The sequence below is a fragment of the Falco naumanni genome, chromosome 2, assembly GCF_017639655.2.
Source record: "Falco naumanni isolate bFalNau1 chromosome 2, bFalNau1.pat, whole genome shotgun sequence".
Taxonomy (NCBI): domain Eukaryota; kingdom Metazoa; phylum Chordata; class Aves; order Falconiformes; family Falconidae; genus Falco; species Falco naumanni.
The window spans coordinates 44,404,240-44,421,359 of record NC_054055.1 but is presented as its reverse complement, the minus strand read 5'-3'; the positions used below and the strand labels follow the sequence as shown (position 1 = coordinate 44,421,359).

Sequence of the window (17,120 nt, the reverse complement as noted above, 5' to 3'; positions counted from 1 at the left end):
TGACTAGACTGGACTAGACACATATGTTTTGAGCAGTTAAAATGAATTTCACTCAAAGTTATATATCAGGAAAGATCATGGGATAGTCCCTTATTTTGTTCAGGGTACTGAAGTAATTGCTAATGTTATTTTCAGCATGGTGCATTACCTGCTCTTTTATATGCATCCCTCTAATGATGAGATTGCACTGGTAAAAGAGTCAGACCAAAGAGGAATGCATTTGAACAGTTAATGGTGGTATGCAGCAATGCAAATATAATGAGGATGACTGTCTTTGCTAGTGGATACTTCTAGAAAGAAAAGTAATTGATTATTCTTTGAAATTAACAGATCCAAGTAGGAGAGAAAAAGTAAGGCCAGATTGTAATTATTGTGAGAATTTATTTTTCAGCTAAAGGAGAAAAATACATAGGAGGCTTTACCTGCTATTAGTTTTCCATATAGCAAGTGTCACGTCTTAAAGAAAATTTCAGATTTGTTAACAGAAGCATGAACAAGATGGGAGAAGTGTACCATATCCCTATTCAGTTAAGAGATACAATATGAAAAATAGCTGAACTACACGTAAAAGCTACAGCATAGAAACACAAGCCACTGTGTTGCATACAGGTGAAAATACATTAGGTGAATGGGATCTTCAGATGAGGCAATATCTGTCTTTTGCTCATCGCATTAACACAAGTCAAGTATCTTTTTCTTTAGTGGCTACATCTGAATATTTTTGCCATTTTTTTAACATTAAATTCACTGCTTCTACTGCATGTTCTACAGAGCTGCTTATTTACTGTACTATTTCCTTCCTTCTTTGTAAATATTCCAATTAGTGATTCCTAAGGCTGTAGGATGTGTCTCATCAACTAGTGAAAGTAGGATAATATCTCTTCTGTGAGCAGCTACACAGTAAGGGCTTGCTAATTCTGGCTCTGACTGCTGTAGTCACATCTACAATGTGTCAGCCATGATGACATTTTAATTCAGAAAGCAACATATGTTTCCTTCTCATTTATTGCAATCACTTTCAAAGTACTTATAATGAAAACATTAAAACCGTGCAATGATTCAAAATGTATTTAGTTTAGCCTTTGTATAGATACTAGATGTTCTTTGATAGTGTAAGCTAATTAGCCTGTAAAGTAGTTGGTACTATACAAAATGAGAAAGAACCAAAATTCCAAAGTCTTGGATGTAAATTATGTAGCTATTCTGACTACAGAGTATGTGCTTATATTCATTTTGTGTCTGAACAGTTCTGTATAGCAACACAAAATATCCAAGGTTGCCCAAAAAGTGGTTATTCTTAGCATATCAATTAAATATTGCATTTTGTGAAAGACGGCACCATCACAGACTACTGGAAATGGAGACTATGAATGGGTAAAAGTATATTTTTACCTTTTCCAGTGTTCATCCCTTGACATGTATGAGAGGCTACTTTGGAGTGAGATACAGGGCTAGATCTTGGCAGTCAAACCTAGTATCACCTAGTATCTGGTTTTGGTAAGGAGAATTATTTTCATGTGTGCAAAGAATTCTTTAGTGAGTAGTTTAGTAGGTAATTTTTTAGTTAATGTCAAAATGACAGACTCTCCAGGAAAGGGTTATCCAGGAAGATCTTATGAAAAATAAGCTTCTTACATGCACATCCCTGAAAACTCTAAATGTGCTATGTAGGAGGGGTTGGGGTGTGCTGGGGGAGGTAATGATATGGTCTACAACTTTGCATGATTTCTTTAGAGGGTCACTTTGGCTTTTATTGAGTAGACAAATTGGGTCACATCCTTTCCCATCAGGAACATAACCTGTGATATGTTCCTTCTGTTAGGGATCATGCAAGTCTTACCTTTGTTGTTGTAAGTCACTAGTAACATAGGAAATAAAGTTGTGGTGAAGTTTCATCCTGACCTCGCAGTCCTTTTCCTAGTAAAACTTGAAATGAAGAGATACAAGGAAAACATTTTTCTAGATTAGGGCATTCTAATGCTTAATTTTAAAATACTCCTTCCTTTCCTAATATTTTTCCTCACACTTGACAAAGCAAAGTAATACTTACTTGGTGGGGGCATCCAGCACTGTAAAGGATTTGCTATGAGTTCTTCAAGGTTAGTTGGCTGATGGGACAGGAGCTGACAGAGAGCAAGAAAGAGTAAAGGGAAGGACAAAGGGAAACGTGGATAAGGAATAAATATGGGGAACAGACCGAGCACCAAGAGGTCAGATAGCTCGCAGGAAGCAGCAGCTTGCAGGGGAGTTAGAAACCTCCAGACCTTTCCTTAAGGGATGAGAACCACAGCTGGGTGGGGGCTGAGCTCTGGGCACCCAAGCAGCCAGATCTCCTTCTTGTGGGAGAGAAGCTGCAGGCAGGCAGGCAGGTGAGAACTTCGTTGCTGTGTGCATACTAACTGTGTCCTATGGGCAATAGCAAAATGGTAGACTAAATCCCAGAAAACCATCTCACATCCAGAGACAGAGGCTTATCTACATTAGATAATGTAAAAAGTACATTTCGCTGCTGGTACCAAGGTTTTCTGATTTGGGCATTCACAAATTCTCTTCTGTTTATATATAAAAATTATGCTTTAGCTGAATATCACCTACTGTTTTCAATATCATATTACAGGACCGTACCTTTTAGAATATCCCAGTGTGATTCCAGCGAATTTCAAGTAATTTAAATTGGTATTGTCTAGTTAATCAATTTGTATGAACTCTCACAGTTCTAGCGTTTCTCAGGACTCTAAATAGGTAAACGTGTAACCAAGTTTAAGATCCAAATCTGAGAACACTAATTTTCTTTTTTCCTAGCAATAATTCAGAAAAGGCTAAAGAAGGAAAAGAAGGCAAAGAGGAAATTGCAGGAAGCACTTGAATTTGAGACTAAACGACGGGAGCAAGCAGAGCAGACACTGAAACAGGCAGCTTCAACCGACAGTCTCAGGGTCCTAAATGGTGAGAAGCCAGTTTTTCCCTCTGTGTCATTAACTTTCAATTTAAGTACCAAAAGAAGCTTGTTATATTGAAAATTTATAACATGATGGAAGGGGAAAAAAAGAGAAAATCCCTTCCTTCATTCAAGTGGTGCCTCTATTGTTTTGTTACGTTATATAGTATATGCAAATAAACTCACTGAAGAGAATGTTCAAACTAGGACATTTTTATATTATTAGCTTGAGAAGTCAATTTTTTTTTCTTCTTCTTTTTCTCCTCCCCCTTTATGCTTGAAAAATCTATTGCTCATTAATCTTCCTAGTCTAACAAAAAATTGTCCTGGCCTCCAGTCATTGTTCAACATTAAAAAAAATGACAAAGGTTGATTGTATTGTAATTCAGCATTGGAGTAACAGGTTGTAAAAAGGGCTATAAGAATCAAATGAAATATGTGTCGGTGATACCTTTCTGTGTTTTTAGACTCCCTGACCCCAGAGATAGAAGCTGACCGCAGCGGGGGCAGAACAGATGCTGAAAGGACAATACAAGGTAGGAATTTGCAAAAGGCTATAAATCTAGATCTTGCTATATGAGTTTTTCCTCAGCTTTAGACTGCTATTCAAGCATGTAGCCTACCATCTGGGCCACATCAAAACAAGTTCAAACAAGGTCAAGTTCATCTTGCTTGTTTATAAGAGAGAATACATTCTGTGCTCATAGATTTTCTTTAAATTAATAGGTCATTTCTGTTTATACAGTGCAATTAAAAAAAAGAATTAATTTAAAACAATATTGGGTTGAATCTCAGACATGCTGAATGCAGTTTTTGTGAATATGTATGATTACATTTGAGATAACAATGTTTTTAAAGGTATATTTGAAACATTTTGAGCCTTTTAACTATAAAAATAGCTAAATCTAATTGATGACATTCAAGGCCTGATGAGAATTTCATAGCTAATATTCGGTGGCAGTTACTGAAAGGTGTGTTTCAATAACCTACTCTGAGCATTAGCTATAAATAAACTGTTTATTCCTTTCTTGGATTTTTCATTTACCATTTCCCATTATTTACATTTTAATAAAACAAATCTGTCAAGTAAATTTATACATGAAATACTAAAGAAAGCCATATTTCTTTCTCTGTTAATCTAAATGTATATATATTGCAAACACCAAGATATTAGTAAAGAGCAAATTTTTAAGATAGTATTTATGTTATAACGTCTTCTCTAATCAACAGGGTAAATGTACTTACATGAATTCTAAACAATAAAAATATTGTGTATTTGAAGGTGCATTTTTCAGAGGCAAGCCTAAAATTATTAGCTCCAGTAATCACTCTCAATTGCCTTTATTTTGCATTTTGAAGTCAATCATCTTAACAGTATCATTTGACATCTTCTGTGTGTTACATAATCACATTTTCTAACTCCTAAAGAGTTGTTACTAGTGTGCCACAAGGAGGCTGTAACAACAGAATAAAGAGTCAACAAGCTTTTAATGTATTGAGCATATAAACAAATACAAAAGAGGCAATAAATTCTTACGAAATACAAGCACATGTATATAAACAAAAAATGTTTAGATTTAAAGCAAGTTATGTCTGCAAAGTCAATGACTCAGAAGTTGGAATATGCCAGATTAAATGTTGCCTGAGAAGTGGGTACATGTTATCAGGTTTGTTGTTCCAGAATCCTGCTTTCCTTCCCTTAAAATATATGACTTATTCAAAGCACCATTTCACATAATTAGTTTAGTAAGAATCCAGTCATTTTGTTATTTTGTTTGGTGCAAAGACAGACTTCTAATTTCTTGGGAGGCCATTCTGTTCACTCTAGTCATTGCAGTGCCTGAGCTTCTGAGCGTTCCCACAATTCCAACTTGAAAGCTGGGAAATAGTCACAGACAAATTAAGATGATAAATTGCTTAACTTTCAAGTATCAAGGACCTAATTTTTCAGGATACCTTGCATTTTTGGCAAATGTGTTCAGTGTATTCAAATTACTGTTCTGTTGAATTCAGTTTTGCTTATTGGCTGAGATACCAAGCTGGATATTTATAACATGAACAACTCATAATTACTGAGTATTTTGAAAGTATGTATTCTAAAGGACCCAAACTACATAGGAACAGCACTTTAGCTTTTTAACCATAATTATCTGTTCTTTTCCAGCTATCTTGCCTACTTATGCTGATTTCATATATTTGCATTTCTGCAATGAATGAAATCAAGGACTTAAAGGCACCATTCTCAGTAATGATGACCTATCCTTGATTATTCTGTCCAGGGTGGTGCAGGTTAAAAAAAAAAAAAATAAATCCACAGATGATCATTTAATTGAAGACTGGACAGTGGTGTATTCTGATCGTGACAGTGGATCATGTTGCAAAGGCAACCTTAATTCTGACATTTCGTGTCTCTACTTTGCAGTCTTAACATGTAATTAAAACAGGGTTTTTTTAAGGAAAATGAAAAAAGAAGCAGGAAGTAGACTTGTAATTTCTTACAGTTTAATATACTCAGTTTAATTGTCATACAAGAGTTCAGAACCTTTAGATGTAGCACAATATGTAACCCTACAACACAAACGTAACTGTAGGATCTTATTGTTGTGGATCAACTAACATAGGGTGGCAGGTTTATGAAATAGTTCAAGAAATAGTTAACAGCAGATGAGTAATGCTAAGTGTCAGGACCCTTTGTGTTCACTTCCAATGCTGGAAAGAAGATTCCTTTTCACCATAAACTCCCTTTTCTGTGTCCCCCCTATACATATCTGCGTCACTGTCTCAGTTCCTCCTAGTTTCTTGCTTCTCACTCCAATTCCAGCTTTTGTCAGTGGTTGATCTTCCCCATTCTTTGTTCTACATTACATTGTGTTTCTTTTTTCCTAACTTCACATTCTTGCACTATTCTTATCTGAACCCACTTTCATGCCACCCTGATTATTTCTTTATTTACAAGCTCTTTCTCTCTCAGGGACCCCCAGGCCCTTGTCTCTGTCTGACCCTTCCTGTTGTCTCCTCCTCTTGTCCAGTCTGCACCGATACTCCCTGTTATCAGTCATTCCTATTTGGTACCACATCTCTGTCTGTACTCTGTGCTCCCTGCCCCGCCTCCCCATCAAACTCACGTTCCCTACTGCTTTCAGTACAGATTCTGAATCTTCTTCTGCACCTGCCTGGATGTCAGGGAGGGAAGCACTGAGAGCACTCTGTTCTTACCCTAGTATTTAGCTTGGCAATTGTTTGCGGGAATGAGGAGAAAGAGTTACAGGGAAAGAACTGCTTCGTTCCTGCAGTGCTGGTATAAAGCATGCCTAGTACAGATGGGGTCCTCAGAGAATTGGCTGCAAAACTCTACAAAAGCTCTCCAGTGGGTGAAACTGGGATTTTTCCAACATTTTTCTGAATTTTCATATAAAATAAAGAACATGCCTTTCCAATTTTGCAAAATTTCAGTTATGTCCTTACATTTTATCTGTAAATGATGTTTAGTATCCTCTAGTATGCACTACAGAAGAATTATTATATAGAATATACAGTACATTCCATAAAGAATATAATACTATCTCTTTCATGTTTCAGGTTCTGGGGAAAAATACTGCCTAGGGAAATACTTATGACTTTCTTATTCCTCTCAAAAATATATCTTTATCTTAGTACCAAAGCATGTCTGGGGTGATAGTTTTTTTATCCACAAACATTAATTTTTTTTCAACTTACTGTGTTAATCATGCTATACAGTTCTATAACTAAGCAAACAAATGTAGGAAAGCTGCAGCATTCTGTGGGGGAAGTGAAATAATTGAAATACCAAGTGCATTTTCAGCGTTTAAGAAAATATTACATAAAGAAATCATAATTTTAAAAAAGATTGTATCTAAAATTTATGATAAGGGAATACTTGTCAACTTGAAGTTATATTTAATGTTGATATTTTTAGCTATTACTTTTGTGAGTAAGGAATAGGACTAATTTAAGCATAAAAGACAATTACATTTATAAATAAGGGAGCTATGTTCTGTTCTGTTTTTCATCATAAAGCACTCATTCAGATTCTCTTTTAGTTTATGTAAAGTCTTGTAAAATGGAAGCAATAATAAAAAATTGAAATATGAGATTAGAAAAAGAAGCAATACGGGTTATTTTAGGGTTGGGTTTGTTTTTTTCTTAAATACTGGGTAGATAACAGTTTACTGGAATATCCATAACATGCTAATATATAATCATAATAAATAACCCAATTATGGGCATCAAATATAGTTACATATTTTTTAACAGATACAAAAAGATACTAAGTTATTAGGAACTGGTGTAGACACTGGTTTTAAATGTTTTCTTTCTTGCTTCTGTTTAAAATAATAATAAAGCAGATTATCCTCTTCTCCATACATATTGTAGGTTCACTAGATGCCTATGCCTAGCTCCCAATCCGGTTTCCCAAGACCCCCTCATCCCACACAAAAAGGTACCATACAAAGATAATGTTTGACTTTTATATACTGTTTTGTTACCAGACCTCTTACTAAGCACTAGAACAATGGCATTTACTACTGCGCTTACTTTCTTGTTTCCATTGGCTTTTTCTTCTCCATCTGGTTACTTAACATGAATTTGTTTTCCTGCATTATTGATTTTTCTTTTTCTCTAAATGCCACATTCCCAATTTTCTGTCTCCTAGTAGTTTCCCTCCCAAGTCCTGTACGTTCATCTTCATTCCATTTAATCACCACTTCCTTTATGCATTATCTAAACTCTTCTTCAAACGTTCTGCTTCTGCACTGTCTTCCTTACTGACCATTCTTTTCATATGGTGTCCCTCTCATGTCTTCCTTTTCCCAAATTGCTCTCAAATTGTTTTGTGCTTTTCTCCCAAAGCTAATCTGATAAGAACAGGAAGCTTAACCAAATTTACTCTCTCAGGCTACTATTTTATTTGTCGTCTCCATTTCTTTCCTATTTTCTAGCAATCACCTCAGCCTGTACCTTTTCTACTTCCTTCCAATTAATTTCCAATTTCTACATGCCATCATTCCAGCTGCTTCTGATCCAGCTTCATAATTTTCTGCTTACAGTCTTCTCACCTTGTTCAGTTCCCATGAATTCTCAAACCTATCTTTTTTCTTTTTTTTTCCACAAATATCTGTCTTCCAAGAGTCCCTTTGCACTTTGCATGTCCTCAAAGTTTTCCTGCACTACTCTACTCTCTCCGTCAGTTTTTCCTTAACTATGCGTTCTCCTCTAGCACAAATTTTGTTCCTTTTGTCCATCAGTCAAAATTTCATACCTCAGTTCCTTGTTCTGCTGCAAATACTTTTTCCCTCCTTCTAGCACATTATCAGCCTTTCTCCAAATGAGCCCATTACTTACTCTCCCTGTTCCTTAGCTTTCTAAGCCCTTTCCCATCAACTGTTTTTTCTTGCCTTTTTCTAGTTCTCCACCTCTTCTGTAGGCTCCTATTAACAGTGCAGTTAAGTGTAATGCTAAATGGCTTCAGACTACGCTTTCCTGATATAGGAAAAAGAGCCACTCAGCTACCATTCACATATAAACTTCCAGGGCCATCTGTCTTCTTCCCTCCCAGAAAGGAGAAGGCAGGCAATGGAGATGTTGAACAGATCCAGGAATAGAGAAAGAAAGCAACTGCAGCTCAACACACTGACTGTATAGTCCTGCATGAAGTTACTTGTAAGGCCTTTGAAGGCTACTGAGGAGTAGTGGGAAATAAATTATGATTTTACTTTGCCCATACCAGGAACCTAGTGTGTGCATTTTGCTGCCTAAGTAGTAGGGGAAAGCTGCCATGCAGCTGCCCTCCATATTAACAAAAATTGCTTAGATACAGTGTCAGCCATGTGCCTGAAAACCTAACCTGAATTGTTTTCTGTGGTGGTTTGAAACTTGTTTAAACTATTTTTCAACAAGCAAAATCAGTGTAATAATCTCAGCAAATTATAGTCCTTGATTCTTTCTTGCTATATTTGTGTTTGAAAGATACCTATCTGAAAGAATTCCACACTGAAAAGGTACTTTTGGTGGTTCTGTGAAGCTTGTGCACACAGTTCCATTTCTGATATATAAATCTTGGACAAAAGCATGGGAAAACGTGTGATGATATTTCTTATGAGATCAAAAACTTTATTGGAAAAGGCCATTATCAAGGTTGCAAAGTCAAGCATTCAAAAATTAGGAAATGGTAGAATTACGGTTGTCTTCCAACCTTTGTTCAACCGTTTTTGTGTATGCATCACGATATAATCTTTAATTATATGATTAGATAGTGTGTTTTTCACAGTACCCTGTCTCATTCAGCACAGGGGACAAGGTTGTCGTTGAATAAATGCATATCTATCCAATATTTTCTTTATCTTCGGTGCGCAATGTGTGTTCTCATGCCTTATATAATGCCTGGTTTATATATAATACTTTCATCATTAGACATCATGCTTTACAGAAGAGGTGTGAATGATTATCTCAATTTCTTTCATATGTTAAATCTTAATTTTGGCATTTCCTGACAGTTGAGTGTTTTGCTTCACCATTTGAATAATGTCCTAGGTAACCATTTCCTAGGGTTTTCTTTTTAACGAGTAAACTGCAAAGTCTGAAGTTTCACTATGGAGATGACATCTCACTACCTTATGGACTTGCATCTCTAGTTTCACAGTGATAAAGTAACTGATAAAGTGTAATACCTTATCATGAGCAGTGTGGTCTAAGGATTGACCATTTTGCCATGGAGGTCTCACAGATACTTGTTGAGATAAATAAAGACAATGTTGGGATGCATTTCATCCTCTTGGGCACAGAATCTTCCTTTCATTTTTCTTTCAACCTGTAGCACTTCTAACAGTGTCTCCATCAAGCTTTCTTGTTCTTGTTTTTTTCTCATCTCTGGCCTTTGTATCAGTCCTAATATCCATTTCCAAGTTTTGTGATCTCTTTCTTGCCTTTTTTTGTTTCATCTTCCAATTTAAGTTTCTATTTATATCCGTTCATAATTCCAGCCTCTAATTTTAACTTCTTACACTAATATCCTTATTAATGTGATCACGATGTCTCCAGATATCGGCTTGTAATACTCTATCCATATGCTGCCTATCCAGTTACTTGTCAAAACTCCTCCCTTTAAGACACTTCAGATGACTTTACCTGACTTTCCTGCCTTATCTGTGTTCTGTCTGCCATCTTTCCTTCTACTTTCAACCACTGGGTCCTGTTCTTGTCTAGTCAGTCTGAATCACTCAGTTCCCCAACTTCATTCTCAGATACTGGCAGCCAACCATTTCCTATTACTAGCTGCCTTTCACAGTGTCTTCCAGTGCCCTGGGTTCTGTGTTTCTATCTATGTTTAACCAGTCTCAGTCACTCCACCTAGTCACATTTTCTGTCTTTATTTCTAATTCCAACTGCATCAGACTTCTTGTTATAATTTCTCTAAATCTGAAGTTTTATGAGTTTATTTTTGCAGACTTAGAGAAAAATGCTGTTAACTGCTAATCACAGATAGGACACATTTTCCAGTGCAAGACCACTCTCAAATTAAGTAATGATTTTTTAAACAGAGTTTTCAATATCCTCAAATGACAATGCATCTATTTCTTTTCTGGGGAACAACAGTTCTGTTTGCAGCACATTCAACTAAAATGTCTTTTCCTTAGTCCTTCCTTCATTTATTTTGCTCGTGATATTGACTGTGATGACCAGCATCAAGTCTGTTTCTTTTAGCCATTGCCCTTCTGTAATGTCCCTTCAATAATTGCATCCTTCTCCCAGGGCTTCTGTCTCCTATCTTTACATTCCTATCGGTTCCACTTTGTGTCCCCCTTCCTCTTAATCAACAGATATTCCATTTGCACCCATAGCTCCTCAAAGATGAGGTCATCCATCTGTATAATGCCATATAAACTGATGTTCATGTATATGCTACAGTATTAATTGATGAAATACAAGAAAAGAAAAGCACCTGACTCTTTATACATTTTACCAAGTTTTTTCTTGCCTTTTTTCTCATTAAAACATCTTAGAAATGTTAAATTTATATATATATATATATAAACTTGTAAATTCTGCATTTTTGTTCAGTTGATGCTAGCTTATCTGTTATTCCATTTCTGTTGCTGCTTAGTAAGTACTATAGATTTGTTACTCATTTATTATTGCATGGGACTTCTAGCAGAAAGATGCTTGGGTTTAGTACAGAGACAGGATTTTCAAATGGATTTATCAGGTCATTTTCAGAATGAAAATACATTTTCACTTTCCCATGTGACATTCCTTCTTCTCTGCTGACCCATTTCAACACATTTTCAGCTTCCCTTGTATCGTTGGTTTCCCATTTTGCTTCCACCTCTGTTTCAACCTGACACCCCCCCCACCCCCACCCCCACCCACCCCCACCCCCCGCCAAATATTACTTCTGAATATCCCAAATCTTTCTTATTGTGCCACCTCTTCAACCTGCGAGGTGATGTGTGTGTATGACCTGGAGCTGTGTGTCTGCTGGTTGACCAGGTGGCGGGCTAGGAGATGCATGCATTCTGAGGGATCAGTGACAAGCTAGGAGATACACAATTTCTGCTGGACATCTTGTTGCTGCCTCTTGGCAGCTGGGCAAATCAAACAGTACATGATGCTTCTCAGCAGCTGATGGGCCAAACAAACAGTTTTTCAAGCTGCAAGAGACCCACGGCCCACCTGTTGTGTGGGCCTGCTATAAAGGTTGAACATTTCAGCAGGGAAAAGAAGTCAGGAGCTGGAAACAAAGCTGTCAGAAGCCTGGAAGGCAAAGGGATTTTTTTTTTCTAGATATATTGAATAACTGCCCAAGGAAACATCTGCTACTTAGTTAGGCTGTTTATGGAAACAAACAGCTGACTATTCTAGACCTGTAGTAATATAAAAAGGTTCTGTGAAGCAGCAATTAAAACACAGTGGACTGGTTTCTTTTGGAGATGAACTTTTCTGTAATTTTTAGGCCACTTAGCCTGTTATTCCATTAGGCCAGATTTTATTTTTTTTTAGGAACCTAATAACTTCCATTTAATTTGTCAAAAAAAGTCTTTTTTTCATCTTAGGAGTCAACAGACAGTAAGAAGGTCTGTCTATGGAAAATACCATGTTTTGTAAGAGTGTGACTTTCAGCAATCTGACAGATAAATTTTGCATTTTTCTTTGTACCTATCTGATTATCAGGTTTCTTCTTAAGTTTTCCATTCTTAAGTTTCTGAAATTCAGTGACAACTGGTTTCAGTCTCAACAGTTTTGGCTAACTGCAAGCATAAGACAGGACCATTCCTGTAATGTGACTGCCCTACTTAGGGTTATTCTAGCACCGCTAGGTAAGAGTAGTGATCTAAGCTACCAGAAAAGTATGAAAAAGACAACAAAATGGAGCAAAGCTGTTGTAGTCATCCACTAGGGAGTGATATCTGTTTTCTGCTTATTGATCCTTTTCTGCATGCCAGAGTTTGTCAAAGAAATTGATGCATTGGTGAAAATGTATGCACAAGCACTGTTGAATTTTAGAAGCTAAAGGATAGTGTGTTTTCTGCATTGCTTTTCTCTTTTGTCTTTCTTATGCTAAAAAAGAAAAATTTAGATGTAGTCATGATGTTAAAGGGCAGAAACTGTTAGAAGTTTAGTGTCTAACCCTCAGTGGCATTTAGTGGAGCTGCTTTACTGACTCCCTTTGTTTAATACACCTGATTCCATTTTATTTTTGTTCAGTCTTGCTAAAATATTTGCTGGTTAAACATTGTTCCTTTGCAGTAACACATAATTAATAATGCTTTGTTTTCTTTCTGATTAGTGCCTTAAACTTCAGCTGCTTTTTGACTGCAGTGTGTAACGCCTTGTATTAATGTCAGGGTCGTGCACTTATTATTCATCTGTACAGTGCTATGCACTTCAATGAAATTATATACATAATAATAAATACCAACATTAATCTGTGTGCACCACCTTGAATTTCATTACTGTTGCAGAAGGTATATCTCTGAAAATAGGTTCTCTAATTTTTATACGTTTTAGAAAGTGCTGGGCTCTCTCCCTGTACACTAATTCAAATAGTTTATTTTATTTGCCCTAAGAAGAATAAGCCTTACTAACTTAACCAGTTCATAAGTTTTAAAGAAATTTGCTTTTTTGATGTTTTTGGCTTGGCAGACAATCCAGTATAGTTCAGATTTTAAACCTAGATTGCACATTAGACATTTATGATATCTCTTGCTAGTTTGTCTGTCTTTTACTCTTGAAATCTGTATACTCAATGAGGAAACATACAATAAAGATTTATTTTGTTTCACATTTCCTTTACCATGAATAAATACTGAAATTATCTTACAATCCATGGAAACCAAACAGTAATAAGTGTGTTCCCAGTCTCCCTGCCCAGGAATCCAGCACTCTGGCAGGTTTTCAATCCAATCTAATCAATTAAAGACAACATTGATTAACTTAAACAGAAGGTGTTATTGATTGCAGGCAGTAACCTATAAATAGATGATTGTTTCATACCGTACATAGGTCATTGTTAGCTACACCTTTACATTTTAAATGTAGATTTAACATAATCCTGTTATCTATCACCCCAAAAGCAAAGGGAGGACACAGAATTAATAAACAGCTACATATATGTTGTGAAGTATTCTATAGAGCCCTTTCTTTCAACACTTACACTCTCACATAAACTTTTCCACATTTTCTTTGAAATTGCTATCTATTGCAATTTACATCTCATTTTATAGCTGTATATATAAGAAGCTTCTGGAAATCAAATATGTTCATGGCTTTTCTACTGAGATAAATGATTAATCAATCAGAGGCTTTCTTCCAACATGGTACTTCAGTGTACTTTTAAAGCAACAATGTGTAAAATTAATGACTAAGCCTGAACAGAGTCAAGTGGGAAAACTCAGGACAATAAGAGTATTAAATAAAACACATTGTGCACCAAAGAGGCTATTAAGACTTTATATAGAAATGTTTTGTCTTGTTTCATTTTTGTTCATCTCGTATTCCCTCCTTTCTCCATGTTCATATTATTCAAAGAGGGAAGGACTGAATGGATTAATTCTTACCTAACAGACTTCTGAGATCACCCCAGTTGTCTTGCTTCCTGGGAAAGACGGGCACTGCAAGCCATCATCCTACTTATTTACGTTTCCCATAAGTACTCTGTTCTCTTTGTCTTCTCCCTCAGAAGGTAACTGAAACCTGAACAGGCTGGTAAAACACGCATTTTTAGCATAGTCTCGTCAGTTAAAAAAGATAATCACTTTTTCGCTCCTAATGGAAGAACTAAAAGACTTTATTTTTTTAAACCAGAATGAGAAAAAAAATATTAAAACAACAGAAATATTTTCCTATAGCTTATCATGAAACAGATAGAAACAAAGTGGATTTCTAGTTCATTCACAACTGAACCGTAATCCTGTGCCTCTCTAGGTTGGTTGGGGAGCTAGATCTGCTGACTGTAAGCTGTTTATCAGTGTTTGCCTCTACACTTTGTAGGGAGCTGTCCCTTTTTCTCTTTCTGTTTGTTTTGGTTTTTTTCTTCAGCCACATTTACTACTTGTTAGACAAATGCTGGAAAGTGGCATCATGTCAGCTGTAATGTGTGTCATAAAGGAGATTGTTTCTTGGCTTTTGGGTTTTAAACTACTATAGAGATTAAAAAATGCCTGGTGACTGTGTAACATCTCCTTGTAAAGGAACTCCATCTGTCAATATTAGTGTTGCATTCTTCTATGAAATTAAGACTACACCATCAACAGACCTCAAAATATTTAATGGTTTAAGATTTTTCTAATAGTTGCACTTCCCTTGTTGTGACTTGTCTTGTGAAGCATGAGGAAGACAACTCTTATGCCAAAATAACAGTAATAATTTTCAGTTCTGCTGAAGGTACTGTGTCTTAGAGAGCTACTAGTACAAACTAGTAGCTGGTGAGTTAATTTATTCACTTAGCACACATAGGAGGAAGTCTGTTAGACAAGGGGGTCCGTGTCTCCTTCCTGAAAGGTACTACAGCTTGGATAGGTCAAAGAAACATCAAATCCAGATTAGATTTCAAATATTGAATTTCAAGTTAAATCAAATTTAAAACATTTAATGTGAACAGTGGCCATCTTGTTCCCTTTTTGATTGTCAGACAATGCCTGCATCAAAGAAGAAAAGAAAATTTCTTAGGAAGCCATATGAGCTAATCTACCAAGGAAGGTCATCATCAGTTCCCCATCTCATCCCTGCATGTCTGAAACTCTGAAAAGAGATTTTCAAAAAGTTAAGATACTCTTACCTTAACATTAATTCTTACACTATATAAAAAGTATTTGGTTGTCCACAGGTAGATGAGTAGTACCATTAGATGCTGTAGGGTATCTGAGGCATCTACACAGAGCTAATTATGCGTGTGAAAGATCCAGGCCTTTCTGGAGCAGTAGCTGGAAGCCATGCGGGATATGGAAGACTGACTCAAATCATATCAGGTGTTTAATCAAGCCCTTTTTGCTGATATGGAATGCCTTTGAATATATTACATTCTTGACTTGGGTTATATGAAATGGATATTTATAGCTTATTATATATCTTGAATAAAAAATAAATTTATTGCTATGTTAATACCAAAAGGAAGGCCTGTACCACTCTTCTAACATTTATAGTGGAAACACACAAAAATTCATGGGATAATTTCTCTAGATCTTGCTCTCCTGTTATCTGTGGACTGGCTTGTATTTTACATAGCATTTGACTGAGATATGAAAATGTGAGATGTGGAAAAACAGTTGCGGTTTGTTTTTGGTTTTTTTGGGGGTTGGGTTTTTTTTAAGTAGTCCAAACTCACTGACTTTCAAAAAGACCTGCTATTTTTTTACCATATGTGACTCAGATAACAGCCCTTTGGCCAAATAGAGAGGTGGCCCTGGGTATGCCAGCCCAGAGCTCTGTTAATATGCCTTAGAATGTTCTTGTACTTTTTCTCTTCTTTGAAAAGTCTTTGAATTCTAGCTCTACCTTCAATATTAAAATCTTTCCATAGCTGCTTCCTTTTCTTTTCAGTTTAAAAAAAAAAAAATCAGTTTCACCATGAAACATGCAAGAGTAATACTATGAAGAAGTAGCTAAAGAAGTAAAGTTGGTCTTTAGAAGACATTCAACAGAATTAATTTAGGAGTGTGTAATTATTTTCAATTGCTGGTAAATATGTATATCAAAACAGAAAATAAAATCAAGGCATCAAGCTGAAGGAAATCATGTGTGTGCATAATAGTTCTGAGAAACTATTTTAAGGGCAGATTATTCATGAGAAAACATAAGTTTTGTAAATATACCAAAATTAGGTGGTCCAAAAATAATCTCCTAAATTGAAGAAAATTATTTATCTTCAGAGGATATTTAATCTATTATAATGTTTCTGCATGAAGGTCAGTTTTAGTAAACATATATTTATTTACTGATTTATTTAACTGATTCCAGTTTGTAGCCTTGTGGTCTGTCTCAGATAAATTGTTTTGAGCTATGTCAGGAGCAACTGGAAAGCTAGTAGAAATGTTATCATTGTAATATCTGAACAACTTTGCAATTTTTAATGGATTTAATCTTCACATCAGGAAATACTCCTGTGATGCAGAACAAAGCAATTACCTTTGTATCATAGAGGGGCTAAGGAGCCTGATCATGGAGATGTTGGAAATCTGTGGTAGATCAGAGACTGAACTTACATCTTGGAACAGCTAAAATTTTCATTCTGCCCTTCATGTTTTTGCCCTTGGTTTTATGTGTTCCTTCATGCTCTCTCATTGTATAAACATATGAAAAACTAGGTGGAATTTACATACTTGAATATTGGTGGTAGGATTTATGTCCCAGAACTTCATGCTAACAGAATACATGTAACACATCATCTGTGCTGTCTGTACACTTGCTCAGACTGATGGCTAACCTCTGTGTGTATCAAGGTGATGACAAAATGTACCTGGTATAAGTCTTTTCAAGTCTTCTTTGTTAGACACAGATTTGAAAATGCAATAACATGTTACCTAGCATGATTTGATTATTACTTGATTTGATATGATTACCCCTCACATACCAAGTTGACCCTATGTGTTCAGCTCTTGTAAAAACGACCTGACATAAACTCTAGATTCTGTTACTTCTACATGAATATAACCAGTTTTGTTAAAAT

General features: G+C 35.9%; 1 protein-coding gene across 6 annotated transcripts in view; it reads left to right on the top strand.

Moving 5' to 3' along the window:
- Nucleotides 1-17,120, top strand: part of DACH1 (dachshund family transcription factor 1) — a 370,345-nt gene that overhangs the window by 330,437 nt on the left and 22,788 nt on the right. For 4 of the 6 annotated variants that reach the window (XM_040584157.1, XM_040584156.1, XM_040584154.1 and 1 more), the window contains 2 exons: nt 2,803-2,946; nt 3,406-3,474. In XM_040584157.1, the coding sequence (XP_040440091.1) occupies nt 2,803-2,946; nt 3,406-3,474 (213 nt within the window). Of the gene's footprint in view, nt 1-2,802; nt 2,947-3,405; nt 3,475-7,333; nt 7,401-17,120 lie in introns of all 6 variants that reach the window. The other 2 variants (XM_040584159.1, XM_040584155.1) reach the window with 1 other exon arrangement.